At 37.3% G+C, this 16753-nt stretch overlaps 1 protein-coding gene across 1 annotated transcript in view; it reads right to left on the bottom strand.

Moving 5' to 3' along the window:
- LOC117123458 (neural-cadherin-like) overlaps positions 1-15193 on the bottom strand; it is a 47665-nt gene extending 32472 nt beyond the window's left edge. The window contains exon 1 of the mRNA XM_033269374.1: positions 14587-15193. Coding sequence (XP_033125265.1) covers positions 14587-14965 — 379 coding nt within the window. The 5' untranslated portion in view covers positions 14966-15193. The remainder of the gene's footprint in view (positions 1-14586) is intronic.
- Between the last annotated feature and the right edge of the window lie 1560 nt (positions 15194-16753).

Genomic DNA, 16753 nt, shown 5'->3' with positions numbered 1-16753 from the left:
TATGTATGTATGTATGTATGTATGTATATAGGCCTATACGTATACGTGTTTCCTGAATAAGAAATTGCTTTAGTAGATTGTTATGTATATGGTCTACAGTACTTTCCCGAGCTCGCTTGGTAGTGTATGATAATTTAATTTAATAAAACCGGCAGATGTTTTCAAGCCATGAATTAATAGTTCATTACAAAGCAATTTTCATCTAGTGCATGGATATTAGGCCTATACCTCGATTTGCCGAAGATTAATCGTGACTTAATTATCTTGCCCAAGAATGTCGTCGTTGTCTTTGTTTAAATAGTATGAAAATATATGAACATTTATATACATATTTGAGATTGTTACTTTTCCAGCTTATGAAGATCGCCTGATATTAAAGCCTGATTTCCATAAAATCGCTACACACTATCGCCGACCCCGATTTAAGCCGTAAAAAAGATTGCAGTGAAAACGATGTAGTGACTGTGTAGCGATCCTATATGGAAACTGGGCTTATTAAAGGGCCCTCCAAAAATAATGAGATTTTTTTATGAACTAAATCTTATTACGAGGCATAAAAGAATATAGATTTTTTTAGTGGCGTTATCACAGGATCCATAGTTACCAAAACGTGGAATGTGTGATTTGCAACGCGGGACGGGGCCCACCAGAGGCCCAGCTGGGGTCCAGGGTCGGAGACCAGTGGGGTTCTGGGGGCGAATACCCCGGCGCTCCGAAAATTTGAGTCTAGTACTGTATATTAAAGCTGTTTTTAGGGATTGTGTCTGTTGACAATACCGGGTACATAAACAAAAATAGTTTTAATGAAGCCACGTACTACAATTCGAGTTTCAATGTAGGCCTATGTTTAATTTGAGCACCCGAACTATGTACACAAAGATTTCATTACTCAAACAAAAATGAATAGGCTGCGGTGGTGAACTTTCCTATTATTCGACACTATTCCTACACCTCCTGTTATATTCCTACACCCCTGATTCTTAATTCTAAAGGGCCAACATTTTGATTGAGCACGGGCCAAAGATAATTAGTACCCGTATAATACAGCAACCCGTTATAATGTTTTTGGTAATTTCAAATTCTAATTTTTGTTGTGCTAGGCCTACACAATAATATATGGTAAACAATTCTGTAACTTTATGCAAAGAATACATAATTATCAATAGGCCTATTCTGTTCACACCCTAGTTGGATAAAACAAGAATTTACAATATTGCAAACGTTAGTAATATAAACATTAAAATATTTATACTAACGCGGGGAAATAACTCTTCAGGTGGAAAAAATCCGTGGGGAAAATTAGCAGGTGTCAAGTAGCCTCCGCCATAGTGCCATTTTCTGTAAAGTAGAGCCTCAAACAATCTTGCCGGGCTTTTTTTTCTAATAGAAGATTAACTTTATTTTAGATTTAGATACAAACAAACCCAACATGCACATTTTCATCTTCTATACAATAAGAGCCATGTTCGCAAGCGTGATCTTTCCTTAAAATTAAAAATCAAAATTTAAAAGTAAATAAACATTTTGAAAACAAAGACAAAAAACCGGTTCTCCCAAAGTACAAAAAATTATCTTGGATAAAGTTCAAACTAATACAAAAACAAATTCTTTTATTTAAAATAATTATTTAAAATTAATTAAGCAACATTAGAAAATTCCAGAAAAATATATTAAAAATAACAACCTTCTGTTCTTTTGACTTTTACTAATTAATTTAATTACTTTTATTCACACGGACCAACGGCTCCATCGGCCAAATTCGGCCAGCGGGCCGCCTATTAATAACCATGGTCCTTCACTTTTGGAGTCCTTCAAAGGTCGGCTACCCACCATCATCAGAATCATACTGATAAATATTTAGTAACGTGTCAGTGATTTATGTATTCAATCCACGTAAATACTATACTTAAGCCTACCTGAATGCGTGAGTGTTTGATGCGGGGAGGGGAATGAACAACAAGATATTTGATTGGTGAACAGCCGAAATAAAGCCAAAGAAGTCGCTAGAGGTGTAAAAATGCAGCCTCTACGCGGTGGGCGGTCAGCATAGCACCAATCGAAAATGAAAAATGACGGTGACTTTTTCAAGTAATACAATTGAAACAAATACTAAAGCAATTAGAAAATACATATAAGCCCCCTAATTGATTCTCCTGCCGCAAATCCAAAATATCTTATTTTGTTATATTGCTGTCTCTTATACACATCTAGATGTGTATAAGAGACAGTACTTAGGCCTACCTGAATGCGTGCGTGTTTGATGCTAACTGACAACTGCTGTTTCAGTCATATAATCAAAAGTTGGTTGTGACAATGAACGCGCAACAGAGGCGGCCCAAACCCCCCCCCCCCCCCCCACCACATTTTATGGAAAGTAAAAGGAAAAATAAAGAAGAAAGAAAAAAGAAAGAAAGAAACAAACAAAGAAAGAAACAAACAAAGAAAGAAAGAAACAAAGAAAAAAAATTGATTGCCCAAAACGCCTCAGATGGTATATTTGGTGCCTGGAAACAAAAATGTCGCTGGGGCATGCTCTTGAAACCCCTAGGGTAGTATTATCTCGATCGGCCCCACTTTCGGCCCCCTTTAGCCTTTAGGCCCTCCGGACATCTGGATCAGCCCCTGCGCAAGACCGCACGCGCCTCCAGGGCTCTCGGTTGATTCTCGAACGAGATAACGAAAGCTCTCTATTGACTTAAGTTACTGCATGATTGACCGTTTTAGATTTTTAATAAAACTAATTTCTTCTAATTTTAAATTCATTTTCCCCTGAATTCGAGATCATACGTTATCATGCCTAGACTTGTACTAAATTAGTGACACATTTATGATCACGCATGTGTTTCTGCAAAATCACTTTGAAATGCACGATGCGAGACGGTTGGTAACTATGCAGGATTAGAATCAAGCTTAATCATGACCAAACTATACTTTCATTACAGTCGCTCGCTTGCGCATGATGCCTTGAGTGAGGTTATGTTGAAATTTGTTCTGTACTGAGCTAGCTGAAACTCGGGGCATATATTCAGTTGCCAATTATGTAGCTAGCAAACAAGCAAGCAACGATGTGGGTGTAACATACTGAATAAATAAAGACTGTTCACGGTGCACAAAACAGTGGCTTTTCTCTCTGAACAGACGTCATGATTACTTTAAAACCAGTATTCATCCTTACACCTAGTTGCAATTGGAAACATCCTGAGCAATTTGTAATGTGAAGCCACATTGTATACGCACTCACTGTACGCTAAGATCCCAAATAGCTGGAAGAGGCGCTTTGAAATGTCGGTAAGCTGAATCATAATGCGTATCATAATTAACAACCAATGTATTGTATTTTCATGGAAAAAGTCAACAATGTAGTTCCACAATATGGATGAGTCTTATTTGTAATACCATTTTATGTTCACAAAGACAAACACACGCCTAACCAGAATGTTGAGTCACAGTATAAAAAACAGTAGGTTGAGTTTCACGAGAAATGTATATGAAAAGAAAACGGTGATTAAATTAAACTAGGAAAACCCAGAAAAACCGTCAAATAGAAATCTTGGCCTATTTTGTTTGTTCATTCATCGTCCATCCATTCATACATGCATACATACATCCATCCACATCGACGCGATCAGAAAATCGAATCGTGCTTCGGAAGCGCGGTCCGAATTTCGGTTCGAGTCCGATGTGAATGCACTAATAATATTCTAATATTTATGTTGAAATGAAAAATACACGTCAGCAGGTGAAACGTTCCGAGTTTTGTTATTGAATATTAGGCCTATATGAAACTCAATACCACTGGTGAAAATGCACTAATAATTAGTCATTACAACTAATGTATTTATAAACTGAAGTAAAAGATTCATTCTACAAAGACCATTTGGTAATTGATTAGGCCTATTAAAATGCTTTCGTTGTCATAAAACATGCAGGGCCTAGCTATATACAATAACATGCATTGTTTGAATGGTTTAATCCCTGTCTCTTATACACATCTAGATGTGTATAAGAGACAGATATATATATGTCGAATTCCAGAAGACGATTACGTGATCGAAAAACGGAACCAGGAATAGGAAATGAAACAATCAGGCGATTCAAAGTAACAAACTAGATTGCCTCATAAATGTTTCCGGTTTTCTTCCATTAGAAAAAGAAACACCATTATATTACCTTTCAGTTTCAATTCAAATCTTCTACAAAGTACACGAAGTAAATATAGTTGGATTATGCAGCAACGATAATAAGTATGTTTTTAATCTGGAAAATTGGAAATATTTTTTAAAAATATAGAAAACAAATAACAATTTGCGTTTCTATAAAGAAGATCTGTAAAGTAATAATGGAAATTTTAAATTAAAAGTAAAATTTCTCTTGAAAAAAAAATCAAAAGATCAAAGTAAACATAAGGAAAATATTGTTTAGATGATTGTTTTCGTTAAAAGAGGAAGACAATAGCTGAAGAGGAAAGAAGGCGACTATGCCTATCCAGAATTGTTACTTCCCCCACAAGTAGACGTTTTCATATTTCAATGACTCATTCTTTACGTATAGATCTACATACAGAGGGTTACCAGCATTTAACTTCGATTCTTATCTATTCTATAGCTCTAACCACACTATAAGCCTTTATGTGACAAATACCTGATAGGCCTATTTGCCATATATGGGTATAGGCCTAAAGCCAGAAACTCACTCTGTTGTACGACGGTCGTACGACCGTCGGTCGACGTATCTAACTCCGCTCCCTGTGAACGCTAGATGACGCAACGCCGTCTGCTGAACGGATCGTCATTAAAACGATCTGTTGCTCGTGCGCCGTGGCGTTGCGTTCTCCAGAAACGCGTCGGCCCAGCTTAATAATGACATCATAGTCATTATGCCCATACACCACTGACAATTCGCACACATTTGTCACATAAATTCTTTTAAGTTGTTAAAGTTGTCTACATTACCATTATATTTTCACTCATTGGAAGTTAACCATAACAAATAACAGCATGATTCTTGGATGTTGGGACGGCTAAAGATGCATTCACACCGAATTCGAATTTTCGGATCAGAAAGCCTACCGACGCGATCAGAAAATCGAATCGTGCTTCGGAAGCGCGGTCCGAATTTCGGTTTGAGTCCGATGTGAATGCACTAATAATATTCTAATATTTATGTTGAAATGAAAAATACACGTCAGCAGGTGAAACGTTCCGAGTTTTGTTATTGAATATTAGGCCTATATGAAACTCAATACCACTGGTGAAAATGCACTAATAATTAGTCATTACAACTAATGTATTTATAAACTGAAGTAAAAGATTCATTCTACAAAGACCATTTGGTAATTGATTAGGCCTATTAAAATGCTTTCGTTGTCATAAAACATGCAGGGCCTAGCTATATACAATAACATGCATTGTTTGAATGGTTTAATCCACAGTACATGTATATGCATAAGTTATTTAGCTTTCAATTAGAATTTAACCGAACTGATATTTCCCTCACGAATTATCAGACATTCGAATCTAATACTCTTTGCATATAACACAATTCCTGCATTCTACTACAGAATAGTGCCTTAAATGGCTTGGTACACGCATACACGAGTTTATTGTCTGATTTACAAACAAACGGGAAATTTGTTTTTAACATACCACAATACAAGAAAAAACGTAGAAACGAATCGGCACAATTGGTGGCCCTGAGTGTTGGTTACCGGACGTTTCGTTCGTTTAAAATACAATGCGATCACTGTTACAGGAATAGGAAATGTAATGGTTTTAAAACAGCGTCTCACCTGATGAGAGCCTCATCGCTTGGGGCGGAAGCTCGTGAAAATAATAATACTTTATCTTTAGTCAATTAAAGTGCTAACAACTCATTCCCATACTTGTATTTACTGATAAAAATACTGCTTATTAAACAAATTTAAATGTAATAATATGTACACACGACCGCACATGAGACTGAGTTAGTTAGGGGAAGGGCTGCGGGCCGGAAGATGTGTCACGATTATGAATAGACCTAGATCTGATATACAAACCAATTTTCGATAGAATAATTATAAGCATAATAAAGAATGACTAATTTATGGCAAAATTCTGTTTACAAATACCAGTGGTAATTGGCATTGTGTTTCAAATTCAGCAATTTAACTGGCACTTTATTGATAATAAAAGAGTTTCGTAATGTTTGTTGCAAACGAAAGCAGATTAGATTTGTGTCTTCGTCAAAGGAAGTTGGAACTTATTTGATTAATTTAAATGTTAAATTAATTCTTCTTGATTTTAATTTTAATGATATTTTTTTTCTTTAGATTTCACCTATAGTTATGCCGACTCATAAATAAAAACATGTTTTTTCCTGGTTTGTTAAACAGGCCTAAAGATGAGGCCTATTATTTTACTTGATTTATTCAACATCGACAACAAGCACAAAAGACATAAAGAACAAGCATTTACACACGAACACAACATGGACCTAATAAATGCTAAACGTAACACGTAGGCCTACACAGATGGCATATTACGTCGATTTCCAAACCACTTCGAAAAATCAGCGTACGGAAACTACAGCCGAGAGCTCTCAGCTGCGAACTAGCACAAGCGCTGACATGATCCCCTAAACGCATGCTCAACGTATTTCTCAAGGGGAGAATGAAATAATGTTTTCTAAGGTCCCACAAAACGAACGCGTCAACGTACATCTTGTGTGTTTGTGGGACATGCGCGTAATAATGGTCCTAACAATATCACTTCTTGATTGGTCAGATAAGTTTGATTGACACTCTGAAAAGGTTCATTGCGATTCCATCTGGTAGGTGGAGAGTGAACCAAACTTTAAGGTTGGGTTAGAGTGCGTACTAATCATCATGAAAATACTATGTAAACGAAGCGTTTGCGAAGCGCTGAACGCCAGCGTCCATATACTCATGGAATTCGGTTTTCTGATCGGTTCGGTAAGCCTTCCGATCCGAAAATTCGGAATCGGTGTGAATGCAGCTTTCTTGGTCTACACAAAAATCACTCATTACCTTGGAATGTGACCATTGAAAGATAAATCTTGTGTAATCATTTGAACAAACAAAACTGTTTGATTTGAACTGATAATTCCTGAACAAACCTTATCTCTGTCGGACTTGTAGGCCATAATTTAAATATAGGCTCCCGGTGGGAGCGTGCACTGCCTGACATATATTTTTTATTTTGTTCTGTTTTGTTTTTGTTTTTGTGTTTGTTTTGTTTTGTTTTTTGGCTTTTAACTCTTTCTCACTGTCTGTATTGGTAATTTACTTGAATAACTGTACAATTAGCAGATTGTTGTCTTTTTAATTCTATCTACGACAGGTCTTATTTAGCATAGCATTATATTTCGTAGCTTACTTTTCATATCTTTAGCTTATGACCAATCCCATCATTCCTCTACCGGATTTACTCTTACAAGGTCAATTGCCAGACGGCTGCAAAGTGTCTACTGACCACTAAAGGGGCAGTTCATACGGCAGCCAAAACAAAAACTAAACCTATCTATAACTAAATGATTGTAGTCCTAAAACTAGCTGGAAGGAATTTCTAGTCTACAGTTGCTCTCCATTTTTTCTTTCAAAACATGAATTATGGAAGTAAATGTGCCTCAATTCATTTGATCTTAAATTAGAATTAAAAAGTAGGCCTATACTGTATTCAGTTTATATAACAGCAGTACAATATTTGTAAGCCTGTCTTTCTTTCCTATAGTAGGCCTAAACGTTTTGATATTCAGTACAAATAATTCTATGCCATCGGCGCCCAAAAAATCACCAAAAATATTATTATAATCGTTGAAATTAAATTAACATCACTGCAATCGTTTCAGTCAATCTACAATAAACCGAACCAAAAACATAATCCCCTGCTGTAGGCCTACTTTCGTTTGTATTTTGTGGATGGTTATAGCACATAGTCTCAGTTCTAACCAAACAAAATGAATGAATGAATTATTCAAATTAGGCTTATTATAAATTCAATCCCCATATAAATAGGCTATAATAGGCCTAAGCAATGGGCCTATTTATTTAAAGATAACTATGTAATCTGTGACTCATGGAAGAAAGACAATACTCCAGACTAAATCGTTGGTGTCCTTTTGTAGGCCTCAGTCAACACATGTAAGTATGTATGCACACTATCCTACGTACGTAAATTAATGTCCTATTGTTTAGCAACACAGGTCGAGCAATTCGAAAGTGCAAAGGTAATATTTATTTACGCATGCCTCTTGAGACTTGTCGTTTTCAAATATCAAAGGTAGGCCTATATAAAATATGGAAAGAGCAGACATTCTGTATATTCGATGATTGTTTGCTGTTTTGAAATATAATTATAAATTGTTAGATAGGCTATATTTTTATATAAACTATATATTTTTGTAGTGAGCCATTCATATCATACATGCTCTTTTAGTGTCGCCAACTTAAAATATGGTAAATAAATATAAAATGCTTATAATTACACGATTCGCACTCCCATGAAAAGTGTGCCTATGCTCAACTGATTTAGAATCTCTTTTAGCTGGCACGTGATACAAATTCTTCATTTTTTCCAAATATCGTTCAAAGTGTGCCAACAATTTGTTTTGTTTCGAAACTGACCGAAAAGATCAAGCAAAAAAGAAATAGTGAATAACAATCGGCAATAGACATTTATCACAGGCACTGGCTTAGGCCTTTTGTTCACAAACAATCTCGTAAAAACTAATAATATATTTGACTTCTTCAACTTCAACTATTCTTTGTCTACTCAGTTTTGCTAATTCACGCGGTACAGGAATGATATTGTGATAAAAACAAATGAGTGCTTCCACACTCTGCATCACAATGAGTTTGTTGTAAAAATTAATAATTTAAAACAAAGAAAGCCAGAAGAGGGACAAGGGACCTCATAATATCTCAATTTCTAATATTTTGATCACCGGTAGACCGACTATTTACTAGAAAATACCCGTAGCGTGATGGTGCAGGTGCTGCGTCGCTCACGAGACCATTGACTATACAGAGCCACGGTGAATTGGCGAAAAGTAGCCTAGTATAACTTTACTATAAGGGAACGGCCTTACTACTGTCAGTATTGAAGCTCAGGGCACATGCCAAGCTCTAGTGGCTTACCCCAGAGTCTCCCAAATTGGGGTCCACAAAAAAAAATAAAGAGTTCACGGGGGTCCACAGTTTTACGTGAATTTATAGTAAGGGAAGATGGAAGTGCGGTAACAGTTTGGTTTTCACAGTGGAGGATCTAGGGTGTGGGGGGGGGGCTAGCCACTCCCCTTCGGTGGCCGTGAAAAAACTTAGTCACTCGTCTTGTGTGTGTGCTTCTCATCATGTTACTTGTAGTAGACTACCCTGGCAAAACATACACTTTCTATTTTAAGCCTAACTTCTTTTCAGATGTCATCTAAGCGCGTCCAGCCGTCTACTAATTCAAAGAAAAAATCTCAAATGGAAGGGGACGTCCCCAAAAATAAATTTTGACATCACAAATGTTCCATGTCCTACCAGCAATTTTCGGCAACCATAAAGATTAATTAATATGTGTGATGTAGGCCTACCATAGAAAATAAAACTTGAAAACTTTAATGTATTTTACTGTTAAACTTGAAAGCCGTGAGTTCATATCCAATCATGGTGGTGCTGAGGTGAGAAAATTTAAGAAAATAATACCTCTAGAGGCCCAGAAATGACAATTTTATATAGTAAAATTCATTATCACATCAACATTATATTGTTAAAAATGGTGCCAACAAACTTCTAATATTTTACTAGCCATTTTCGGCAACCACAGAGATGTAATTACACGTGGTGATGCATTATAGAATGAAACTTAAAAATATTGTCTTTAATGTATATAGCTTTAGGCCTAACTACTTCAAAGCCGTGAGTCCACACCTTATTTGGGGAAAATTTTGGAAAATAGTACATTAGATTGCTGGAAATGACACTCTTGCATTATAATTCATCTTCATCGATTTAACTAATAGCTGAGATGTTCCATAGAAAATAAAACTGAATTGTCTATGAGGTATTTAAAACCAATCTTATTATATTATTAACTATTATTATTATTACACGCTTTTTCAAACGCACGCGCACTCGTGTGTTATACGTAATTCAGATGTTTGTATGGCCAGAGATATCGGTATTGTACAGCGCTCTTTCATTCCATTAAAACCTGGGCCATTTATGCAGTTAATTTCAACAATTTTCAGGCATCTTCTTGACTTACAAAATTATATAGCGAATGAAAAATAAGGGGACCACATGACACCCCCTTCTAAAAATATATGGGGGAATTATCCCTCGTGATCTACGCCCATGGGCTTTTATGGGTGGGCGTCCCCTTCCATTTGAATTTTTATTTTTCTAAAGTTTCATTTCCAGGCATCTAGAGGTACTATTTCCTCAAATGTTCTCACCTCCGCCTTAATCATGGTGGGGCTGAGGTGGATGTACGGACTCACAGCTTGGAAGTTAGTATATCAAAGACAATGTGTTTAAGTTTTATTTTCTATGGTACATCACGCATATTAATTTCTATGGTTTCCGAAAATCGATGGTAAAAGATCATAAGAAATTTGTTGGCGCTTCATTTTGACTCTGGTGAAGTGATGATGATGAATCTCTGGCCATGGAGAGGTACGGTACTATTTCCTAAAATTTGCTCACCTCAGGCCAAACCATGGTGGCCCTGAGGTTTCAAAACACATCTGCGCCCTTGCCGAAACCACGTCACCCCCTCCCCCCCCCCATCACCCACAAACTCGGTGCTTCGCACCTCGCATTATTCACCCCTATTGTTAAATCCTAGATCCGCCACTGTTTACCATCCTCGAGTTGAGGTTTGAATCCTTCGCGGTCCATTTCGCTTGGGTTTTGGGGCACCCCGGGAAATCTGCAGGTTCCATCCACCCAGAATTAGCGGTTGATGAGTGTGTCTGCTCCTCACTGCGCTGATACGACAAAAACACACTAACTTGTGAACTCCAGGAACAAGTAAACATTTCGTAACCGAAACAAACTTAACATAACATAGCTTAATCATATCACGAACATAACATAACATTGGCTTGAATTGACAGAACCTTGTTTCACACAACCAATAGAACAACATAAAAAGGGAGAAAGGAAAAAACATAAAGAATTTAAAATAAATGTGCAAACTTTTACGCGGAATGAGGAAACGAATAGTGAATCAGCAGCCTATTATGTGCATCTGAAAGCGGCGTTGTTTATGTGTTTGATTCAAATAAAAAAGAATTGATTTTGTTGTTGAGTCACAATTCAATGCATTCGTTGTTATGCTGATAAGATGCACAGGTTATATATGACGATTTATTTGCTTAGGTCCGGTTTAAAAAAGAAATTTTTGTTGGATTTTCATTTTTGTGGTCTATTTCCTTTTACCAAAAGGGGTCTCGCCACAAAGGAGTGTATGAATATGCTGATCTTAACAATGAGTTATATACTTTGAACAGTAGTTATATTACCCTGTGATAACCATATATATTAGGCTACCGGAATTCCCACTTTAGGGGAAGAAGTGTTAATTTTAGTCGCCACATTTAGTTTATTGATTGAACCCAATATTATTGAAAATGCAACCATTAACCACCAAAGCAGCAAACTCCACTATAATGGTATTCGCCACGATTCCTCTATCCCTCTATTATCCCAAACGAACTGCTTCAGAGGTGTATAAAATTCCTCCCTCCTTAACTACACCAGTGGCGTATCAACAGGGTGCGCGGAGTGGGGGCGGTGCACGCGGCTTAAAAACAGAGCCATATAGCCTATTATAAAGAGTTGCGATATTCCGCTCCTCGGTTTGCGTGGCAAACACCGTCCATTTTTGTGTCCAACCCGATGAACACATGCAAAGTATACGAGTTAGTTACATTACACAGTATTTTCACATGTTTAATTGTGTTTATGATGTTATTACTTAATTGATAACTATTTAATATCAAAAGCGTGATTTAGAATTTATCTTTAGAAGTCGAATACTTGGGCGTGATCACGTCACACGCGCTTGATAATTAATGCAAATTACATTGAAATTATAAATGAAATGTTAAAGGTTCGTCTATTCTATGACTGAAAAGACCTGCCTTTGTCAAAAAAGCTATGTTTTGCTCTTAAATTTTGACCTACACAACAGTTTAGGGCCTATATATTACGGCCAACTGACCTTCACTATTTTAATATTTATAAATAGTAATAATCAAATTAATAATATAAGATTTGTGGGCTCACTCATATTCAATTTTAAAGAACAACAATCCGGATATTTACGGATCTTGAAATCGGTAAAGCCGGCCAAGGCTAAAAGTAATGATACGGTTGATGATTATTGGACTGCCAGCACTAATTTTGATATAAAGTAGGCAGGGAAAAATGATACGGAATTGACAAGAACAGTGAATTAAGAAGACAAATGATTGCCTTTACTTTTTAAATAATTTTATGACGGTGATAGTGTAGGCCTACTCTCAATTTCCAAACGAAAATAATTTGACATAATACTATTTTAATATATAGGCCTATTACTATAAACAATAATAATAGGAATGATTTTTGGCAAAGAAACCTTTAGTATGATACCGGTATATCATTTATTTCGCCAAAATAACAGGAGCCACTTAAAGGGTCTACATAGCAGGATCGCTAATTGAAAAATGCTCGCTATCGAGGGCTCCCGACTATCGACAAGGATTAAAGAACTGCTTAAAAATAGTAAATTATTACAGGATAATATGAAATTGGATATAAAGTAGTGAAATAATTTTCAAAAAATAGTTACATGAAATTCAACTGCTAAAAAAGTTAAGTTAAATACTATAGGAGGCTGCTAATTGTATTATACAACATTATACACAGGAACGCACATCGTGTTGGATACAGAACGCGTACAAAAGATTTTTTTCGGTATGAGAGTGCAATTTCTTGGCACCTAAAGGTCCATGTTATTCTCAAAATGTTCGCGTCTCAGCTCCAACCATGGTGGGGCTGAGGTGGTGTTGACTCTCAGTCACCCCTGTCTCTTATACACATCTAGATGTGTATAAGAGACAGGGATCAGCACTTCTCTACTCGAGGAGGAGCTCAATTAGTAATTAAGATCTGTAAAAGACAGACTCCGGAGGAAAAAAATGGTATGTTCTAAAACTGATTTTTTTTTAAGACAGAAAAATGGTGTTTGGACGAAAAACTCGGGAACGGATAATGAGCTACAGATTTTTGAATATTTAAAAACAGGGAGAAAAGGAGCATAACCACAATTTTTCCCCTACTTTTGGTTTCAGTCTAATCCTTTGTTCAGTTCCTGTCACTGTAACAGTTTTATTTTTCTCACGACCAAAACAACTGATTTAGGCTCGAGCTTCATAATGAGACTTAGACATTTACGTTCATCTTGTCAATGTGTGTTTGTGTTGTTAAGAACCGCCACTTAATAAAGTTACAGTTCCATATTGGCATATCTTTGCACTGCGCTTAAAAAACGTAAGTTACATAAAACACTTTGAAAATGTACAAATCAAGTATACTGCTGCTTTAACTGACGACATTGTATGTGTACTTTCAACACTAAAGCCTTGTAGGCCCACAAACTATCAAATTTGATTTTACAAAAACATGTGACATGCCTAAATACAGTTATGATGACATCACATCGTGACCATATATAGGCACATCATGACCAGATATAGGCACATCATGAGAGGCATACAACAGGTTTTTGTTACAGAACATTTGTAGGAAAGACCTTAAAACGGCGTACAACATACACGTAATTAACATACAACATACGGCGTAACAACAGATAATCCCAGTTCTTACAGACTGGAAAATGTGATCCTCTTAGGTGGTGTATCTGGGATGCTGGCATAGACATAATGGGAAGGAGGGACGCTGGGGCTCGAATGTTACGCGAAGGGAGCGCGATGTAAGATATAGGGGTACTGATGGCAAAATAAAGTAATACAGTTGATTTTTAAAATACCCCCAACCCCCCACCCCGTAGGCATCACTAGCTGTTCTTCGTTGGACTAAAAACACAGCCCAGTAGCAGTATTATAATGGTGCTGGTGTCATATAATATACAAATACTAGGAATGAAGAGGCATATATATTGGCAGTTATTACCCTAATAAACACGACATTGGAGGACTGTCTGTCTTGGTATGTGAACTTGGACCATGTTAGGCTTTATTTAATGTAGCACAAACTAAGTGTGTTGAATTAATAGTTGCAACATGAACACTAAACAGACACCTGTTGATTATTTTTGGGAGATCAATTCAGTAAGCTTAGGCCTCCTACAAAATAACAGGAGGGGTTCGTAGTTTCGAATCCAAACTCTGAATCCTGTACCACAGTGGGTCTACGGGAAAGTTCAACGGGTGGATCGAGCTAAAGAGGAGGTAGGCCTATATGCTGTCGCGAGAAGCCGTACATTGACAATTTATAGTGTATAGGCCTACTGTATAATGAATCAATATCGAGCAAGTGTATACGATTACAAGATAGGCCAAGCTTAGAATACTAAAATGATAGCCAATCCTTACTTGGTGCATTTGAATTCCAGTATACAACCGTCACTGTTTCTTCTGGTGAAGTCTCATAATCTAGCTGTTCTTTAACAATAACTTCATTACCGCTCACTTCAAATCGAGGGTTATAATTTTTCATTACATATCGATTGTTTATCGTATTGTTGAATGTATAAACTACAAATCCAATCGTTGCGTTCTCATAGACGTCTTCATTGATATCTGGCCGAACTTCTCTGCGTTTTCTGTGAATCGGACTTACTTCACGTTCGCGTTCAAATTCAGTATTTTTCGAATAGACAATCCTATTTTCTGATCGAGTTTTAACCACTAATATTAAACAGCATACAATAAAAAGCATAAATCCATAGCATGCTGGTAGTTTATGTCTCATTTTGCCAGCCGAAACAATCTCAAATTCTGAGGGGAATTTTCTCGCAGACGATCAAACACACGGATATTGAAAGAATGAAACTTGGTTAATCACTGTAGATTTCAACTCTCACAAACATCGACTGTTCAAAGTACACTACGGCACTGTGTTTTCACTGGTACTGTATTTCTTTAATGCAAACAATACGTCATAACCGTGTAAACAATTCCGGCTTATACACACTGGTTGCACTGACTATATTATATATTGTGATTGATATTTGCTTTGTGTGTGAGCGTCGAAGTTTCTCCTGGATGACCCGAGACGGAAATCTATCATTGTTAATGTTGAGGGAAGGCGTTGACGTGTGACGCCGACGTGACGACATAACCATTGACATAATCAAAGACTTGGTATTCAAGAATCTGATTTGAAACCATGTTCAAGATTCTTTTGCGACAAGACGTGTGTGAGAGCAGTAATATGGTTACAGGGGTCTGGTTACATGAGCTTCCATATATGACATATTTAAATTTTATTTAGCTGAGCATTGTTACACCCATCGCAGTGGTGGCGCCAGCGGGGAGCAGGTTGAATCCCCCACGTCGGAAAGGCCAGGACCCCCACCCGTCAACTGACGCACGACTAGGTCGTCGGATCAAAAATATAAAAAACAATTATAATCCAATAACGTTATTTTGGGACTGGGGTTTTCGTGGTCTTTAGCAGAGTTCATCTCTAATTAGAATAATAAAAATAAGACATTGTTAACTTGGGACCACAGAAAAAGTGCTTTTTAATTGGGTGGTCTTAAATTGGAGGGGTTCATTAGAGGGAGACCTGTATTGTGAAAAGCACATTTTGAAGCATATACTAAGCCATAAAAAATCTGCCCATAAACCCTACAAGGAAGTTTATATTCCGGGCCGTCGACTGAAGCTTCTTCGGCCCCTTGGCTCAGACCCTCCTTCAGACTTGTTTGACCCCTTGCCGGCAAATTTCTGGCGCCATCACTGACCCATCGGCACTGACTTCAATGAGATAATTAAAACATGAAGTAGTAAAAAAAAATGCAAATACTGTACGAATTTGCGGGAGGAGATGGGTTGATTTCCAGGATTTGTGCTTGCCTTGCGAGAGTGTGGGATGCCGTCACGATTACCGGGAGACTCCCCAAATACGCGGAAAGACTTGGGACCCCTGTGATTACCCCCACGGTTGAAACACGAGATTTGGAAGTTCACAAATTACTAAAAAAAGTCCGTGCGGTTTCACCAAGTCCAGTCCCACCTTCAACGTACGTACACACGTGTGTTTGTGAGTAAGGCGCGTAGGCCTACTCTTCTGTGGTCAGTTGTACATCAAACTGATCAATTTAGAGCAGGGCTACCAGGAATACGCGCCTGTCCCACAAACACAATTGTTGTTCCACAAACGCATGGTTTTACGTACGTTTACGTAAAATTATAATTAGCAAAACTATTCAAGGGGCGGGGCTGGGTGAAACAGGACCAATAATACGCACTAGTCCCACAAAAATGTGTTTTTTCCACAAACGCATGAGATACGTTGTCGTTTTTGGGACATTATACTTAGTTAACTAAGGGGCGTGGCTTAGTGGAACGGTAATTTGTTATACTGTATATATTTAGGAAAACCACAGGAATCGGTACAGTACACATGGCGATTACTTATTACATAGCAAAGACATAACGTTGTTGTATGACAGAACAGAAATTCAGTCACCCAAGGTCATTGCCCGGATTTAGGCAAACAATTGGTGGTGAGAACCGGAAGTTATGATAATTT

This window comes from Anneissia japonica, unplaced genomic scaffold (assembly GCF_011630105.1).
Source record: "Anneissia japonica isolate Jap-2015-1 unplaced genomic scaffold, ASM1163010v1 scaffold287717_len1600092_cov198, whole genome shotgun sequence".
Lineage (NCBI taxonomy): Eukaryota > Metazoa > Echinodermata > Crinoidea > Comatulida > Comatulidae > Anneissia > Anneissia japonica.
This window is presented reverse-complemented; position numbering and strand designations above follow the sequence as displayed.